The following is a 20,323-nucleotide window of genomic DNA, read 5'->3' on the forward strand; positions in this document are numbered from 1 at the left end:
CTTCTTCTGTTGTAGTCAGAGGACATAATTTATGATCTGAATCATCTTAAAAGTATTGAGACTTGTTTTATGGCTTAAAATACACTCACTCTTAGTAAATGCTCCATGTGCACTAAAAAAAAAAAATGTGCACAGTAGTCCCCTCTTATTCACAGTTTCACTTTCCAGTTTCAGTTACCTATGGTCAACCAGAGTCCAAAAATATTAAATGGAAAATTCCAAAAATAAACAATTTGAGTTTTAAATTATGCACCCTTCTGAGTAAGCATGATGAAATCCTACACTGTCCTGCTCCATCCTGCCCCTTGCTCAAAGGCAAAGCGTAACACAAATGTTCAAAAACAGGTAAATTTATTTGGGAAGTGATCTTACGGAACCAGAGACAGGGATCATGGAGTGGAAAGCAGAAAATGAGAAAGCTAACATAAGGATTATGGGGTTTACCACTGCAATGGGTGACTAGTGCTCAATCCCACAGGATTTTCTGAGAAAGCTTATGAAAGGCATCTCAGAACTGTCCTCCTAGCAGATAGAAGGGGAGTATTTATCTATTGGCTTCCACCTCCCTAAGAAGGGGAGTATTTATCTATTGGCTTCCACCTCCCTAATAGTCAAGGCTGGTCCCAAGGCATTAACCCACCCATATATTTCATACATGTTTGATGCAGAGGGGTTCCAGTGGGCATCCCAAGTGACATCCACTGTGTCTGAGGATCCCTAGAGAAGAAAGCAAGACAGTAATGACATGGTCCCAAGACAAAGTGCCATCAAATGGCTTCCATATGAAGCTGTCAGAAGTCTGCTTGGAAGTGTTTCATAGCAGTACTAGAGTAAGAGGTGGGCCAAGAGAACTTGAAGTGGCACACAGGAAATGTCAATACACTTATATACAATGCAGAGTTAACAAAACAACTTAAAATTTTATCATTAGATACCACTGGAAGATGATTAAATAATTTTAAAATACAGTTTTTTATTTTAAAACATAAATCAACATTACAAAGTTTGAAAAATTAAACAATTAAGGATTTTAACTGTTTTGAATGAAATACTTATATATTTGTTCAAAACTCTCAATATATTTAATTTTTAATAGCCTAAAAAAGTTAAATTATTATAAACTAAAAACATTTACTGTACTTTAAGGTTTTGACTAACATGAAAATAACCATGTTTGTTAGGAGAGAGGAAAAGTTTATATAAAGTAGTAAATCGTGAATTTTGACAAAAGTGATATAAGGTATTTTCACTAATTTAAATAAATTAAGGGAACATCCAAAAAGACATTTTTACACAATAAAAGAAGTAAATACTTTGAAGGAAAATAAACTGCATTATTATATTTAAATAATTAACAAAAAAAGACACATTTGGACGATATGTTTTAATTTCCCCGGTAGTCTTCATGAAGGTTTTGTAGTTGATGGCAATGCTTTTCCTTTCTGCTTAGCAGCCTTTTCCATTTTTATCTGAAAATTTAAAATATTTGTTGATACAGTAATTTGTAAAACATCCTAAAGAAAAAAAAATGGTTGCACATACCTCATTTGGATTCATGTCTTAATTAGCACAGTTATTAAGCTACTAAATACTAAAGCCAAAATCTGTTGAACGGATCCAACTGTATTTTTTTATTGTAATGTAAGAAAAATATTTAATATGAGTAACTCATACACACAGTGCATAAAAGGAATGTATTGCATCCATGTATTGCCTTTGAACTTCATAGTCAAGAACTTGTGCTCTGACATTGTATTTTTAGTGTTTGAATTCTGGCTAACAAGTTATTTCTTGGGATAACTGCATTTTTAAATTAAATACAGTTTGTTGGGGTATGCAAGCTCCCAACTCCTCTCCCTTCTCCTTTTCCTCTCTCTCAGAGCCAGGGCAGATTTCAGTAATGTCCTAGAGACAGAGAGAGAATGGGCTAGAGGGAAGGGGAAGAGGCAGTCACACACACAGGCGCAGCACACAGGAGAGACTCAAGGAGTGTTGGCTAAACAAAGGGTTGAATGCCCATGACTCACAGAAGGAGCACAAAAGCGAGACCCCCGCAGAGAGGGGACCTGTCAGGGGCTCTGGCTCTCTCTACCTCAGTGTGTGTGTGTGTGTGTGTGCGTGTGCGCGTGTGTGTGTGTGTGTGTGTGTGTGCGCGCGCGCGCACGCGCATGTATGCACATGCTTGCGTGCATGCACATGCTCATGCGCGTGCTAAAGAATGACAAAGTTTTTAATTAAAAAAATCAAGTATGGTTTGATTTCAACTTTACAAAATCATTTTAATAAAAATAACATATAATGAATATTGCTTTGGTGAAATTATTCATTTTAATTGCCACTAATGTTAAAAGAAAAAAGATTAAACGTCTAATGTTACATCTAGCCTATGCACATTCCCTACAGGGTTACAGAATACACCTAATCCAGTTGGATTATCTCTGGAACACACATTGCTTAAAAGACAGCTTCCTATAATTCTGATTTCTACATTTCTGACAGTTATCTGCCTGAAGGCTGACCTTCTCCAGTGAAACTGAAACAAAGAAGCTTGCATACCCTTAAGTAGCACCCTTCTGACCTTTTAGAAACATATAAACCACTTCCATGGGGGAAAGAAAAGACTCCAGAGAACACAAAACCCACCTTCCTCGTACTACCACTCATACACACACCAATTCCCAGAGGCAGCACCACTGTCTCATCCCTGCGAAGAGGGGGAGAGAAAATATGGGGCATAGTGGTGGAGGCAAGGCCTCTTACTTTCTCATGTGACAGGAATAATACCAAGAACCCAGAAGGGACCTGATTTTCAAACCAGTCTACCCAATCTCACCACACTGCAAATAACTTACCAGTAATAAATGAATCCTCCCTTTGTCTCTCCCCCATTTTTTCATTTTTTCCCTCTCTCCCCTCTTTGAGATGGTTGGGAACCTCACTCAAAAATCATACACTCATATTACTCTTGTACACTGTGCCACTCAATAGGTCATCTTAAGGACCCCCAAAGAACACTCCATTCTAAGGCAAAGATTACAGGCCTTGGAATCAGATAGAAGAGTACTTGAATCCTGCCTCTACCATTTATTTACCATTTGAGGCAAGTTATGTAAGCAATAGTTCCGTTTGTTTAGAAAAAAATAAAAGGGTCATAGTAATAGGTACTATGTAATAGGGTTGTTCTAAAGGTGTAAATAAGATCATATATATAAAGACGTAGGTACTTAATAAGCACTCAATAAATGCTAGTCTCCTTACCTCTCTCATTTAGGGCCAAGTTAGATCTTCAGTAACATCAAAAAAGAGCAAAGATGCTAAACAAATAAAAGTCAAAGCAGTGTTTGTTCATTTCAAACAGTACTTTGCAAATCCATCTACCTAATACAGTGTTCGAAGAGCAAAGATACCTCCTCTTGCTCCTTTTTTTTTTTTTTAATTTCCTGGCATTAACACAGTGCCTTGCACCTAGTTGACCTTCAATAATTATTTCCTTAATAAAATTCTCCTTTCTTGGGTAAAAGAGACCAAAGGTCATTCACAGGGGAAGAAAACAAGTAGACCTAATACATAAAAGAAGCTAAGAAGCAACTCTTCAATAATATATAAAAGTAGTTAGTAAACTATGTTACCGTAAAGGCTTCAATTATCAAAATCAACTCACACTGATCATAGATTCTTTCCTACACCAAATGATATCAATGATTAGCAAAGGATACAAGTAAAAACCAGATAGAGACATAGCACTGCTTTCTAAAGGGGCCCTGGACTCATCAGATTCAGCTTCCTAATCCTCCCTTTTCCCTCAATGGTGCTTGTCTTAGTTTTTCAGAATAAAGAGCAAGTACAAACAATGTGTATGGTACACATCAGCTCAGAGGAAGTTGTTTCAGTTTGAGCTTCCTAGTTTTTATATTCCATTCATCACAAGGCTGGAGAGTTTATAAGCTGTATCTCATAAATCTATAAATCACACAGGCTGGAGAGTTATAAACCACATCTCATAAATCCATAACTTCTAGGTCTATTTATAATAAGCAGTCTGCATGGGTCAAGCATATTCCCTAAAACATTCACAGGTAAGAACTCCCCCCGCCCCCCATTATCTTCCGACAAGCAAATACTACCGCCATGTTTTCAAGGCAGTCAACACCACCCAAGCTTCTGTAGGAGGGAGGGAAGGAGTCCGAGAACACTGTGCCTTGTAAGCCCATGAGGAAAAACCAAAATTCAGCTGTGAACGTGTGTTCCAAGAACAGAGACTGATTTGATTAAAACTCTATCCTTGATGCTGCTGCAAAAACAGCCTCTTCTTTCCTCACTCTGACCATTTCATCTTCCTCCCTTAGGTTTTACTACCACCTCTTTCTCTTAGAACAGAGATTTCCAAAAGAACTTTCTGCACTGTCCAATAAGGTAGCCACTAACCACATGTAGCTACTGAGCCCCTGAAAGGTGGCTAGTGTGACAAGAGGAAATAAAATTTTAATTTTAATTTATTTAAACTTGGACTTTTATAGCCACATATGATGAATGGCTATAGCACAGACAGAATATTTTCATCACTGCAGAGAGTTCTATTTTCTAGCTCTGCCTCAGATCACATCCAGGACTCTCCTCCTTTACTTCAACACTCTTCATTAGGAAAAACATGCTAATCTGCCTGTCCCCTACTCATTTCCTCTGCTCTTGGATGGTGAATTTATTTAATGGTCTCACTTTTCCACACCTTCAGTTACTCAGCAAGCTCTTATCTAAGAGTTATAGAGAATACAACAAAAAGTGACAAGTGTTTTTACTTTCATGGCACTTATCACCTAGTAGGAGAGATAATAAACACACACAAAGCAACTATAAAGTAAACCTAAGGAAAGCACCCTGGGGAAGGTACCATATGGCTGCATATCATCCCCCATGCCTCATCAAGCCAGCATCCTTTCATCTGGCAATAAACAAAAAACCCCCAAAACTCTCAAATATGAACAGTGTTAATGAAATCGATCAAATGTCAAATGTATAAGAAGATGACATGTCTGAAAGCAAGTATCAATTAGATCTGTGTCTACTTTTTCAATTTTCCACAAATATTTATTGAAAACTTATTATGTACAGGCCCCGTACTTAGTTCTGGGGAAAACACAAAAAATGGAATACTATGTTTATTCTCAAAGAGTGTACAGTGTGGTGATGAACTGATGGAAATTATCACTACTGAAAGCAGGGAACACATCAATACTGCAGTTGTTGAGCCCTGAAAATTTTTAAAATACGTTTATGTTAAGTGTTGTTTCTTAAAGGCTACTGCGTTAATTCTAACTTGATATACCTAGAATCCACTAAGGAGAAGAAACACAATACATTAATAACCCAATACACACATAATTTATAAATCTGCTGATGGTTGATGTTTATTATTGACAATTTCATATGTAGTCAATCTTTGTGACCTCCATAAATTAACCAGTGTATTATATACCAAATTCATTAGTCCTGTTTCTCTCTGAATTGTCCTAAATAAGTCTTAAGGCCTAACATCAGCTATAAATAAAGACTTTATAAATTATTTTTCATGATGATCCACAATCAACATATAATTATTCTACAGTGTCTTTGTTACAAGTAAATGCTTAATGCAGATTTTTCCCACAGACTTACCCTTTCCTGGTATCGTCTTTCAAAGAAAGCCATATCATCCTCTTCAGGTTTACTTAAGGAAGAAACTTGACTACTTGTACCTACTAATAAGGAAAAAACATTCTAAGTACAGTTGACTCTTGAACGACATGAGTTTGAACTGTGCAAGTCCACTTACATACAGATTTTTTTCAATAAATCCCTACTACACGTTAAACAGTAGTATATATTGAAAATAACAGTACTATATAATTCTGGGTTGGTTGACTCTCTGGATGTGGAGGACATATGGATACACAGGAACTGTGTAAAGGAAGGGTCAACTATAAAGTTGCATGAGGATTTTCATCTGCACGGGGGTCAGCGCCCTTAACACTGCTGTGTTGTTCAAGGGTCAACTGTAATATGTAATATATTTATATAATTACTAATTCTCCTGAAATGCAAAAAAACAGAAAGAAACCTTTCTTTCTACCTAGTGATATTTTTCTTTTTTCACAGCAGAAATGCTCTAAATGAATCATTGATCCTACTCCCTACCTCTTTTTTAGAAAGCAGAGCATCATAAGACAAAAGTAATTTTCATTGGCAAATATTCTCCAAATACTTAAGTGGTTCATATTAAATAACACTATAACACTAAATATATAGCTATTTCACATAAGAGCACACTTAGCTTTGCTCAGCTACGTTTCACATTTTATAGCTAGAAATGCATGTGACACTGTAACAGATAATGCACAGAAGTAACTATTGAAGGTCTGTACTATGGTATGAATGTTTGTGTCTCCCTGAAATTCATATGTTGAAATCCTAATGCCCAATGTGATGGTCTTCGGAGGTGGGTCTTTGGGAGGTTCTCAGGTCATGAGGGTGGAGCCCTCATGAATGGGATTAGTCTCCTCTAAGAGACCCCACAACCCTTCTACCATGGAAGGACACAAGAAGGCACTGGCTTTCACCAGAACACAACCAGGCTGGCACCTCTGTCCTGGACTCCCCCATCTCCAGAACTGTGAGAAGTAAGCTTTCGTTGTTTATAAGCCACCCAGACTATGGTATTTTGTTACAGCCACCTAAACGGACTAAGACCATATGTGCAGGCAACCACAAGTGATGCTACTACCTGCTTTGAAATTTTTCAAAATAATTTTAATCATTTTCCATGGTATTCATTTTTTTAAAACTTATCAAGAACTAGTTGACATGCTGAAAGAAATTTAAAATTGCTTCAGGAAGGAAAATCTGATTTTCTTTTTTTTTTTTTTTCTTTCTTTTTTTTTTTTTTTTTTGCTTTCCAATTTTTTTTCCTTTTCCAGTTTTATTAGGTTGAATTATTACAGTTCGACTGCAATATACATTATATTGCATGTAAATACATATATACAGTATACTGCACTTTTTTTTTAGTTTACATATATGTACTGATCATTGTTTCTAAGAGCAGATTAGAGCTTTAGCTTTTTACACTTACATAGTTATCAAAGGAAATCTGTTTTTTTCTCTAGGCATATCAAGCACCTAGTTCCACAGAAGAGTTCACCTTCATCTCAGGTGAATGTCTTGGTTTGGGTCCCTTCACGTCCAAAACAGAATATCAACCTGAACACCTATTTTCATTTTTCAAGCATATGAGTTCACCCTCAACCAGCAGCAGAAAAATCATATTAACTCCAGACACTCACCGCAGAGTATATAATCACACTCTGTCAACAACTATCTAACAAAAGCCTTGCTAAGAAAAACTGCTTAAAATATATGCCATCTATCCATTCATCCGAAAACTCTGGGTCTTTTCATGGATCACACTGGACCGTTTGAGCTAAGCTTCCTGCAAAAATCACCTTCACTGAGTTACATTTTAATGGTATGTTACCATTTATCTGGTAAAATCGGATGTTACCACTTTTATCAAAGGTAAGCATCAGAAATGACCAACCATATGCTGTATTTGCCGGGAAAAAAAAGTTTTTAAGAACCATGGGCCACTGCATTACTGAGGGTCACTACATAGACATCTTTAAAATCTAGCATTGCGGGGAGGGTATAGCTCAAGTGGTAGAGCACATGCTTAGGAAGCACAAGGTCCTAGGTTCAATGCCTGGTGTCTCCTCTTAAAAAAAAAAAACAAAAAAAAACAAAAAAAACCTAATTACCTCCCCTGCCAAAAAAAATAAAATAAAATAAAATAAAATCTAGCATTGGTATAGCTTTCATTAGTACCAAGGAATTCAAGTTTCCTCCTTTCTAATAATGAAAAGTATTTATCTGATCACACATCCCTTTGTGCCTTGGCTGCCACTACACTCAGTCAAAACTGCAGCCTAATGCAGCAATTACATCAACCTTGAAAGCTGACACAACTCACAGATATAGAGAACAAAGTAGTGGTCACCAGTGGGGAGAAGGAAGTTGGAAGAGGCAAGACGGGGGGTGGGGGAAGGAAGAGGTACAAATTACTACATATAAAATAAATTAGCTATAAGGATGTATTGTATGGCATAGGGAATATAGCCAATATTTTATAATAACTTTAATTGGAGTATAACCTATAAAAATTCTGAATCACTATGTTATATACCTGAAACTAATACTGTAAATCAGCTATACTTCAATTTTTTAAAAAGTTGACACAATTATGTCCTTTTCTTTTTGGTTTTGATTTCTTACTTCTATCTACATTTTATAATTACTTCATTGTATGTTGTTTTGTAAGCAGCCTTAGAATCCCTTGTGGAAATAGTCAGGGTACATGAAAAGGTTGTATGACAATACAAATAAAGCAAAGAAAATTCTCATTTTAAAATATTTTTAAATGTTAAATGCCTCATAAATTATACAAATTCCTTCTTCATTGTTTTCATTCTTGTTTTAAATAAAAGAAATAGGAAACTTAAACTTGATTAAAAATTAATTCTATTCATTTTTATGTGTAATTTATAAATGGTAAAACCTTGCTAACCTATCATCAATGAATTACATCTTGTTTGGAAGAGCCTAAAGGATCAAGGCAATTAGTCCACTAGAGGGCTCTCTCATTCCAACATCAAAGCAATAATATGTGCCAGAATAAGGTTTTTAAACTTCAAATTTTTATGTTATCAGAATCCTCATAATTCTCAGATTTAGCAATTTTTCCCAATTAAAAATGAAATTTCTTGCTTTTTCTCAGTGCCTGGCAAATATAAAAGTAAAATGATAATCAAATTGTGGTCATATTGGAGAAAAGAAGAGTAATCTGGAAAATGTATCAATCTATATATTCTTATTTACTACATCCAAAAGTATTTCTCAACTTAATTTCATTACCATCTGTTAGTGTTTCTGGAGAAGAGCTAGATGATGCCTGAAACACTCTGAGAAATGGATGGTCCGTGGCTGCAACTGGAGAGTCTAAAAATTCAATTGAAGGGGCACCTGAGAAGAAAATATGTGAAGAATGAAAATTCAATCTCTATTTGTTAGGACACAAAGAAGTTATTTCACACATGAAATAAATGAGAACCCCATAAGAGTCATTAGAAAAATCCCTTCCATAAAAAGAAAAATTTTATTTAGATTTTTATCTGCCATATAAAGTAAAAGCAAATGGGTAAAAGTATTTCTGCACTTCTCAGAGACCTTTTTCACAGGAAACAATATATATACATATTACACACAAATGTAACTGTATGTCAGCAAAAAATGTAAAACCTTAATATACCTACGAAACATTATCAAAAGCAAGACATCCACAATAAAAAAAAAAACCCTCTAGCTGAAGAGGGCAGAATAAGTGTATTTTTCATCTATTCTTCACTGGGAAACCATCTAAAAACAAATTATGAAAAACAAAGAAAACTTCTTCAATGAAATGACGAAACGTCCGCAATCCTAAACCCTAGACTACAAAGGCCAACTGAAGGAAGCTGCAGAGAAAATCAACAAGTGCTCTGCCTTCTTCACAAACCATCCCCACCCCCATATGCCTACCCCATACCACAGGCAGAGGGAAGGAAATAAACATTTAGTCCTATTTGGTTTTTAAAGTTAGTCCTGTCTTATAATGTGAACAGTGCGGGAATTGCTCAGTCCTTCAGATCCCTGCCCCAGCCCCTCACTCCTGTGGCTTGTGGAAGATCAGAGAAGGGGGCTCAGGTCCAGCCCGGTCCTCTTGCTGTCCTCTGTCTGCTGTGTGCACGACTGATCTTAAACTCTCAAGACCGGCATAAGCTGTCCTTTAGTCTCTCAGCTTGGTAGGGCCTGGCAGCCTCACACTCTCTCACTAGAGGTACAGAGCCCTCCAATGCCTGCCACTTTTTCTACTGAATCCCCCGGTGCTCAGGGGACCCACCTTCAGCCCTGCTCTGGAGTCCCCATTACCCCTTGCTGTGACACATGCCATGCTGCTGCCTCACAGCTCAGCTGCCTTCCAAGCACCCACTGTGGCTACAAATCATGGGCTCTCTCCACATCATAAAGAAACCAAATTCCAGCAAGAGGTCATCTCTGTCCAAGACTCCACATGGCTCACAGAGCAGGTGTCCCTCGGCTCCAGGCTCCCTGACGTCCAAAATCAAGACAAAAACATCTCATGTTTCCTCTCCTCACTCTCACATTTCTTCACTCCACCTTCTCTCAGGGTCTTATAAAGATACTTAAGTGATAAAATAGCAGAAGTCATAAAAAGGCAAAGACACCAACTACTACCACTATTACTTAGCACTGTTCTGAAAGTACCTGCCATTTTGATGGGTCAAGAGTAAGAAGAGTTGTAATATTGGAAAGGAAGAGGCAAAAATATCATTACAGTTGACCTTTGAACAACACAGGAATTAAGGGTGCCAATCCTTTGCGCAGTCGAAAACTGCATATAATTTTACAGTTGGCCCTTGGTATCCATGGTTTCACATCCACAGATTCAAACCAGCTGCAGATCGTGTAGTGCCATAGTGTTTACTATTGAAAAAAATCCACCTATAAGTGGACCCTCACAGTTCAAACCGCTGTTGTTCAAGGGTCAACTGTATTTGCAAAATCAATGAAAGATTTACCTTTAAAATTCTACGATTAAGTAATGATGACTGGTAACAAAAGCAACAGAAAACATTTGCCTTTTTATAAACAATCTAATACAATCATGTATCCATAAAAATTTTAAAATGATTTACATATGGAATTTAATAAGATAGTTGTAAAATAACCTAGAAGAGAAAATGCACAAATGTATCAAGGTAATCTTGAAAAAGAGCACAAACAGGGAGAATTTACCATACCAAGTATCAAAACACACTATGAAGAATAATAATTTAAAAAAAAAATACTGGCACAAAATAGGCAAATAAGCCAATAGCATAAAACAGAAAGTATAATAGAATATAGTGAAGATAAAGTTTCAAATTATTTGGGAAAAAATGGTGTTTGGATAACTTGCCATCAATTTGGACAAAAACTGAAGTTACAGACACCTCACACTTTCAGAAAAAATAAATTTCAGATACATGAGAAAGTTAAACATAAAAGCAAAAAAATTAAGCACTGAAGGAAAATATATTTATAAAATTAGAGTAGGGAAGGTCTGCCTCCAATCTTTAAAAGCTATAAAGAAACCAAATAAATTTTAAAAAACTAAAAGACAAATGACATACTGGGAGAAAATATCTGCAAAATAAATACAAAGGATTAGTATACAGAATATATAAGAGACTTCCTATAAATCAATGAGAAAAGATAAAAATATAAAAATGAGAAAAGTATATGAACAGACAACACATGGAAAGTAAAATGGCCTCTAAATATAAGAAGACTTTCATCTCACCAATAACCAGGGAAATCGAACTGAAACAATGATGACATTTTCACATGTTAGACTGGCAAAAAAACTAAGTTTAATGATATCAGTGATCAGCATAAATGTGAGGAAATAGGTAAGCTAAAACATCACTAGAGGAAATATAAACAAGTAGAGCATCTTTAGGGGGGAGGGTATAGTTCAAGTGGTAGAGCACATGCTTAGCATGCACGAGGTCCTGGGTTCAATCCCTAGTACCTCCATCGAAAAACTAAATAAATAAACCTAATTACTTCCCTCCTGCAAAAAAAAAAAAAGTAGAGCATTTTTGTAGAGCAATTTGACAGAATACATTAAAATTTCACATGTACATGCACTTCAACCCAACAATTCTGCCTCTCTCTGTCTACCTTAGAGTCAAATTTGTGTAGTGTACTAGGAAGCAAGTTCAAGGATTTGGGGGGCAGGATTGTTTGTAAAGGCAAAAAAAAAAAAAAAAAAAAAGAAGAAGAAACAATCTAAATGCCATGAACAAGAAAATGGTTTAGATAAACTGATACATATCTATAGTGTGGAATACTATGAAAGAGTTTAAAAAAAATAAGTAATTTGTGTGTCCAGATAACAGGCCTTCAAAATTTTTCTAAGTTAAAAAAAAGTAAACTATAAAAATGCATGTTAAGAAGAAAAATACATTATCAACTGATGACAGCAAATTACCCTCTAGGAAAGAATCTGAGGTAAAGAGAAATGTTCAAAGGGAACTTGTTCTTCATTTCTATTGCTTGACTCTTATAACAAGAAAATATTCATCTATATTTATGCAATTTTTGTAATGAAAAAATAAAATACATGCTTACTGTAAAAAAAAAAAAAATTCCACATACATAGAAGTATTTAAAATAGAAAGGAACCATAATTCTTCCCCTCAGTCTCACTCAACTCAGAAGGATCCAGCTACCTTCAATAGTTTGAGATAGCTCCAATTAAATTTTTTCATGTATTACCTTAAGTGTTTATATACGCAAGCAGATATGTGTGTACGTACATGTACAGACACACACGCATGCATGTGATCATACATTACAGATGCAAAAACATGAACATACATGCATGTGCATATACACACGTGGACACAAGCCTATGTTTCCAAAATCAGATGGTTACAATGGCAAAAATTACAGACAATAGGTAATAGGTAAACTGTATCATATCAAATAAAAGAAATGCTATTCAGCTATGACAAACAAAGGGGTTATGAGTTGGGATTTGGGTAAAAGTACTGGGGTAGGAGTGATCTTTTCTTTTGTGTTTACCAATTTTTCTATAATAATCATATATTGCATAGTAGCATTAAACCTTTTTTAAACAATAAAAATCAAATGAAAGAATGTTTTTTGAAAAAAAAACCATGAAGAATTTAAAGTGCAAAACAAATATATGGCTTCACTATTGTTAGCACACATAAAAACAGTATGACAAGCTCACATTTTTTGTATTAAAACTTACCAATTCCACTGTCATCTAATCGTATGTAGCCTTCTGCCAGTGAGCTGAAGCCAGTTAATCCTCCCATTGCTGCATAAGGAACATCTCGTCCCACTGGCTTTCCCTGAGCCAGTCTTTCTTGCTTAGTTTCCACTACTGTGTCATGGGCATATGCAGGCTGACCACAAGCACAAGTGAAGCAGCTATGAAATCCTGAACACTTAGAACCTGAGTCAACAAGATGTAAAAGAAGTTAAAGGTTTTTAAGTATAGATACTGAGATGTCTGCCCTAAAAATCACTTAGCTTGGCCAAAATCACCTGAATCTGGATTGCTCATATGCTGTCCTCTGGCCCCTGTACCCCTTACCTCTAGCCCCTTAACTTCCTCTCAGCCACTGCTCTAGAAAGATGCTAAAGTGGTAAGGGGGTATGCAGCAGAAAAAAAAAAACAAAACTGGAAAAACCAACTAGGACTAAAGGAAACTGGGCTAAACACTGGTGATCCAGGAAATGCAGGCCCTCTCCTCAAATATTGAATTCAAAGTAGGTGTGGTAACAGCCCAGTGGTGAAGAGATAATGCAAAAATGTCTCTATGGGTCAATCCCCCAGGAAAGCCATGTTGGAAGAGCAACCCATAGACACAGAAAGAATGCAAGGGAATACTATTTAACAATAAAAAGGAAAGAAATACTGATGCATGCTATGACATGGATGAATCATAAGAACTATTTAAGTGAAAGATGCCAGTCAGAAAAGACCACATACTGTATGATTCCATTTATATGCTAGAATAGGCAAATCCACAGAGACAGAAAGTAGATTACTGGCTGTCTAGAACTGAGGGGAGGGAGGACTAATGAGTGACTGCTCATGGACACAGAGTTTCCATTTGGGGTGACAAAAATATTCTAAAATTTATTGTGGTGATGGGTGCACAACTCTGTGAATATATTCAAAATCATTAGATTGTACCCTTGAAACGAATAATTATATGGTATGTGAATTATATCTTAATTGCTATATATAAAAAAACAAGCCTTTGAAATAGAGTCCAGAATACACCATTAACAAAGTCTTCACAGACTCACACTTCTGACAAATGTGTATGGGAATCAAGGTACATAATAAGTTTTACCCAAATACTCCCATACTTAGCCAGTAAAACATATCTGTTCCTGCCACTGTCATTAAAAATATTTTTTAACATATTTCATCATAAGACTTCAATTCAAGATACTACAAAAACAACTGGAAAAACTATCTCCTGAAGAAAAATACTGGACTAATATCCTACCGATTTCAAAGGGTTTTTAAGAAGGATGATCAAGAGAAAGGGCATATGGGATAAGGGCTGGAATTTGGATACAGGTATTGAGCTAAGGGTGCTATTGCATATAGTGTTAAAGTCGTCATGTTACATTTTGCTTTCCCCATCAACCTATGTTTTAGGAAATAACATAATAATCTGTTAGCAAATTATAAAAATTTTTCATACTTATAAAATCCTTTTTAAGGATTATTATTCTGTGAATAAAATTCAGTTAATAAAACTTCCACAATTCAAAAATTTGAATTGGATCACATCTAGTGATTCTTTAAAATCTATTACTTATTTGAATTACATGAGGTAAGATATTGAAGTTGATGACAGTGAAGCCTATAAAGAACTCCGCTTCTCCACAAAAATAAAATTTTAGAATAGCTATCCATCAAATTTTTCGTACTTGTTTCATTTTAACAATATAGCTGAATGAAGTTGGCACAGAGACGCATGAAATATTCAATAAAGAATTAAAAGCATCCTGTTCGTGTGCTTATCATAAGGAAACTCACAGGCATTGCAGGTAAAGCCAGGCGCAGCGCTGTGCTGATCGGCAAAGTGCTTGCAGCGGCAGCGAACGGGCTGCGCGCCGTTCAGAGGCACGTAGAGGTAGGCCCTGCAGGGGCAGCCAGTCACTCTGCAAGGCAGACTGATGGGGCGCTGCTGAGGAATCGCTTCAAAGTCCGTTTTATGCTGCTTATACCTGAAAAAAATCAAAGGGAAGGGGGAAAAATGCAGGGATTGCCAGAAATTATAACTGCTATTCTTTTAGATGCAAAATGATTCTTTATCCTTTTCACTTTAGTTTCGTTGTTCTTGTTAGTAAGGTGAAGTACACTCACATGACATGCAGTATTTGTCAACTCTGTTGCTTTGGTAGGAGAAAATCTTCACCCTTGCAGATTTTTATTTTTAGTTACTTAAGAAGAGTTTTCACAGCAATATACAAAGAAATATCATGTAATTCTCATAAAATACTGACCACTAGAGATTCTTTTTTATGGAAGTACAACCCAAGAGCATGAAAAAAGTTCTTTGTGAAAATTCTTCTTACCAAAGTGCATTTCTTAAATTTATTTCCACAGGTTTACTATTTAACATTGAAATAAATTCAATAAACATATATTCATGTAATTTATTTTAATATCATTCAATTTTAACTTCAAAAAAACTTTTGAAACTTTTTTAACTTCAAAAAAAAAGTATCACACCTTAAACCTAAAGCTCTTTGTTAAAATGCTGTACATAATTTTCTCAAATCATTGGCTTCCTTCTCAAATGGTGATACTCAGTAAAATAATATTAAATTTATTATTTTCAATATTATCCTAGATAATATGTTAAAATAACAATGAGATATCACTTTCACTTAGCAAAGAGAGCCAAAGTTTTTTTCTATTTACATATATTTCACAACACTGTCAAGAGTGTTACAAAAGAACCAATCCCATTTAATTATGGTTCAAGAAACATAAAAAGATCCATCCTTTAACCCATTTTTGAAAAATATACCCTAAGAAAATAATTCCATGTATAGAAAGAGCTGTGTGCATAAAGACAGTATCAGCAACAGTACTTACAATAGCAAAATATACACAACATACTAGTAACAAGGGAATGGGTAAGTAAATTACTAGAAAACAGTTTGCAGCTTCTCAGCAGTGAAACCCTTTCTTCAAATAAAATCTTTCACAGAACCATAACATATAATATAGATAAAAGCAGACTTGGTTAAAGCAAAGGAAAGAGCCAGAATTGGAGTCTGTCCTTCCCCCTAACCCTTCCACCTAGTACACCTGAGACTCCCTCACAGTTTCAAGGAAAGCACAGTGAATACCACTGGACTAGCTGGAATATCGAGCAGGCATCCCAAATCTTGTCTACAACCACTATGTAACAATGTGGAAACATTTTGGTGATTTTGTCACGGAAAAGTGGTTCAATATTTATATGCATACATAATTAACAACAAATGAACTATTTCATTTAGTAAGAAACGTAAAGGAAAAAACTACATGAACATAGTAAAACATTAAAAGCTGCCTTTGGGTGGTGAAACTTCTATATTTCTATATATTTATTCCTCATTTTCCTTAATAATGTTTCACTTTTATACTAGGGAAAAATTAACTTAAGAGATCTCACTGAGTGACTGGTACTAAAGAACTTTTCCATCAGAGTAGAGTCTGGTCAGTTTTGAAAGTTAATTCCATGTTATGTAATTACACATAAATAAGAGACTGGCACTAAATGTTTACAAGAATAAATGATAAAACTAACACAAATTTACCAAAGTCCTCTCCAATTCTGAAAGGTATCAACATAACCCTCATCCTCCATTCCTCCACAGTGTTTTCAGTTGGGGTTGCTAAATAATTTTTAAGTCAATCTATACACATTACTCATCCTAGCAACTGCCTTACAACCTCTGGCAAACTGCAAGTCAGTAAATAGCAACTACACAAAGAGTCTCTCAGGAAAGAGCCCCAGAAACTATCAGAACAGGGCGGTTCTCCCATGGTTCCTTTGGAACAGAAAGTTAAACTTGTCACCTAAAACCACGTAATAGTTCCTGTGATTTTTTCCATGAAGCAGCTTTGTCCTTTTGAGCTTGACAACCGTGACCCGTGATAGTCGTAAAACATAAAGTAGAACACGACAAACACTGCCAAATGCCAACCTCAGGTACAGGTAACACACATCAATGGTTGGAGCCTCATGTATGTCCTTTCCTCCATATGCTTTTCTCAGAAAAAGACCATTTGTAATAAAAAGCTGTGTGATTGTTTTTGTTTAAAGAAAGGTGTTTACATACACACACACACACACACATTCACACATACATACATATACACACACACAGTTGACTCGAACAATATAAACTGTGTGGGTCTACTTATACACAGATTTTTTCCAATAAATATGCAGTACGCCCTTAGGATCCACAGGTTCCATATCTGGGCATTAAACAAACCACTGTGTTCCTACTATGTTTATCATCCCAGGTTGGTTGAATGCAAGGACGTGGAATCCACGGATAGAAGGGTTCAGCTATGGGACTCGAGTATCCCCACATTTTGGTATCTGTAATAGGTCATGGAACCAATTCCCCCAAAAGGTGAGTGAGTGGGTGGGTGGGGGTGTGAGTGTGTGGTTGTGCGTGTCAATAAAAAAGTATTCACACAACATGTTTCTTAAAGTATAAAGGGAGATTCGCAAATGTGAGGAGAAATGCTTCTATCTGTAGATTCCCAAGCTGTTCAGTGTGGGGCAACTCAAGTAATTCTTAAATCAGTTCTGACTCTGCTCCCCAGCCTAAATGAAAGACCCCTGTTAAAGCCACAGGAGCACCAATATCTTTTTTTGACCATCGCAAGAGAAGAGGTGCTTACAGTGATGGACTTCATAATGAGTTTTAATAGGATATAATAGGAATTTTAGAATCACAGCAACAAAAAAACCCTTAGATGATTTCTGGCGTATTATATAAAGGTCTGTTTTCAAATGTTTCTCAATTATCACAAATCATGTTATTTATAGAAGGAAGATATGCTCTGTTACAGTGTTATATTTTCTAATCACTAGACAACTTAGTAATAAACTATCTTACCTATGTGTACAAAAACACAGTGTCTCTGGACCCACAAGTTTACAATCCACTCCAGTTGGTGATCGCCAGCTCACAAATAATCTGTTCTGTAAGCGCATAGGTAAGACTTTTCTTTTGTATTCTTCATATTCTTCAGGAGTAAAAAGTTTCCCTCCATCATCCTCACCAACAATTCTACAATAAGAAATACTTCTCTTGAGCCTTGGGTATTTATTTTCCAGGTTAAAAATACTAACCTCTGAAATTAAACTATACTTGTATAGTCAAAGGAAAGGCTGCTTCAGCTTTATTTTTTTACTTAGGTTCATGTTAACAGCAAAATTACACACAATGGTAATAAAGCTTTTGCTCCCCATATCAAAGAGGATTATAAAAAAGAAAGTCAATGAATTCATAACATCTGACTTTATGGATCCAGTTTTACCACTGGAGAATTACCACATATTCATCTCAATTTCTCCTGTGATTCTGAAGCAAACATGTTCATTCTTCTCATTAAAAGCTGGAGCCTAAACTGCTAAAAATTCTAACATTTTCCTCCTTTAAAAATAGTAACCCTACCCCCCAAAAAGTACAGAGAACATCAACACAGAAGACAACATAAATACTGTCCCTATCTGACTTCAAACCCTGACCAGAAGTTTAAACTAAGGTGGGACCCACAAACACCCTTGGGTCTGCACCTGCTCAAATCCCCATTGGTGCTGAGAAATCAGGTGCATCCTTGTTTAATTCCAGAAGTAGGATTTCAAAATTTTACGGGAAAAAATTAAGCCAACACAAATTTCTTAAGAGATTAAGAATTGGCTTCCCTGGAGGAAAAGGAAGCACAATTAAAGCATTTGTTCAAAACTGAAGAAATCTCTTCTTGAAAATACACCCTTTAAATGTTATGAAAAGTGTTGTTTGCAGAATGCTACATAATTTGGGGCCAATTCATACCTTTTTCTACTTTCAAGCCTTTAGCTGAGGTAGGTAAGATCAACTCAGAAGCTATGAATCATCACAACCTTCCTCATTACTTAAAGTAATTAGATACACAATAGTTTAAAAAAAAGGGGGGGGTAATTTTATTCTGAGATAAGTTTTGGGTCATTTCACTTTATTACAGCTACCAAGAAGTATACCAACAGGTACTAGAAAGACATTAAGACCAATGCATATCTATCTTAAAAGAAAGATCATTTGCATTTAAGTTCTAAACCGTGCAGCTCAAACTTTATTTTATTTACAGAATCCCCAAGAGGTCTAGTTCAAATGCATATTCAGATAAATTATGTCTGAAGTGGGTCTGGTGATGCTCCCAGGTGATGCCTACACGGCTGGTCCATGACTGCTACACTTTGAGCAGCAAGGCTCTAACTTTTATAGAGAATTATACCAGACTTGTTTATCTTTGGAAAATAATTTCCTACCAGACCCTAATATTTTCTGGGCTAAGCAAGAGACTACAACTAGAGGCCCACAATCCACATACCTAAACATCTAAGTATCTAACTTGCCGGTCAACACCAGGGCCCAGCAACCTGCTCCCAGAGAAAAGCCCTGGAGATTTGGAGGCTAAAAGAGCCGGCTCTGCCCCAGGTGAAGACTGGATGGAAGCTGTTATGGGTACAGGACTCCTGGAGTTACCTGAACCAGGAATGAGGCCTGACCCATTAAGCTTCTCACATTCACTTTTCTGTCTTAGAATTAACAGGTATTTCTAGGCGTTACCCAAAAGTATACCACCTATATAGGCAGTCGGAGGAAGTGCAGTCAGCTAGGAACCCGTATGCCCAAGTGCTGTGGGGCGACTGCCTTTAAGCAGAGGCAGGTACCATCAGCCTTTGTCAGGGTCCCAGAGAGGGCTAGGGGCGGCTGAGCGACCAGTATGGGAAGAAGAGTTTCTCCAGAACCACCGAAACTACACCAGTCGGTGTAGTTCTCCTAAAACCAGCACCTCGGGATTAGGAGAACGTTTGAAGTTCACGACTAAATTTTAAATCTGCTTTTATAGGCCCCGAGCACTCAATACGCGACTTACAGTGACCATTTAGAAAAAAACAATTGGATATCTTCATAAATCTACAGTTAATAATCCTTGAAAGGGGTCAGAACAGGAGACCTCTTAAGTCGCCCCGAAAGGCATTTATTATAATAGACCTGCGTGTCATTACAATATTTAATTACAGAAAGAGGAAACCTGAAGCCAAAGTAAGCCTCCCCCGCCAGCCCGGGAACGGATTCCGGGAGCCCCGGCGAGACGGCGCCGGGCCCTTCCCCCGCCACCAGCGCTCCTCTGCGAGAGGGACCGAGCTCGCCACAGGCATCCTCGCCCCGCGGAGCCGCCGCCTCACCTCCGGTACTCCAGGTACTCGTCCACAGCCGCCGCACCGCCGGGGGGCAACGTCAGCCGCTCCATGGCCGGAGGGGAACCGAGAGGCTCCCTCGCCGCTGCGGCCGCCCCAGCCCGCCTTGCGCTCGCGAGCCGCCCCGGCCGGCCGCGCCCCCTCCCGCC

At 36.9% G+C, this 20,323-nt stretch overlaps 1 protein-coding gene across 3 annotated transcripts; it reads right to left on the bottom strand.

The window, feature by feature from the left end:
• Nucleotides 1–991: 991 nt before the first annotated feature.
• On the bottom strand, nucleotides 992–20,323 carry FAM221A (family with sequence similarity 221 member A). Of its 3 annotated transcripts, XM_074367342.1 has the most exons (8): nucleotides 20,163–20,323; nucleotides 17,824–17,997; nucleotides 14,726–14,916; nucleotides 12,911–13,117; nucleotides 8,941–9,048; nucleotides 5,653–5,735; nucleotides 3,259–3,314; nucleotides 992–1,469 (listed from the first exon to the last, which is right to left on the bottom strand). In XM_074367342.1, exons 1-7 carry the CDS (start codon nucleotides 20,225–20,227, stop codon nucleotides 3,279–3,281), a joined length of 864 nt encoding a protein of 287 aa, XP_074223443.1. In that variant the 5' UTR covers nucleotides 20,228–20,323; the 3' UTR covers nucleotides 992–1,469; nucleotides 3,259–3,278. The 3 variants fall into 3 exon arrangements, with proteins under 3 accessions (XP_074223443.1, XP_074223442.1, XP_074223444.1); XM_074367341.1 differs by lacking the exon at nucleotides 3,259–3,314 and having other exon boundaries at nucleotides 20,163–20,319; XM_074367343.1 differs by lacking the exons at nucleotides 3,259–3,314; nucleotides 17,824–17,997 and having other exon boundaries at nucleotides 20,163–20,321.

The sequence above is a fragment of the Camelus bactrianus genome, chromosome 7, assembly GCF_048773025.1.
Source record: "Camelus bactrianus isolate YW-2024 breed Bactrian camel chromosome 7, ASM4877302v1, whole genome shotgun sequence".
In the NCBI taxonomy this organism is placed as follows: domain Eukaryota; kingdom Metazoa; phylum Chordata; class Mammalia; order Artiodactyla; family Camelidae; genus Camelus; species Camelus bactrianus.

What these genes read in the sequence shown, in the direction of transcription:
- FAM221A (XM_074367341.1), bottom strand. Translation starts at nt 20,227, where the DNA reads ATGGAGCGGCTGACGTTGCCCCCCGGCGGTGCGGCGGCTGTGGACGAG. An exon ending in CTGTGTTTTTGTACACATAG is followed by an intron (nt 14,917 to 17,823) that starts GTAAGATAGTTT and finishes GATTTTTTTCAG; the next exon opens with GTATAAGCAGCATAAAACGG. An exon ending in ATTAGATGACAGTGGAATTG is followed by an intron (nt 9,049 to 12,910) that starts GTAAGTTTTAAT and finishes TTTTCTTCTCAG; the next exon opens with GTGCCCCTTCAATTGAATTT.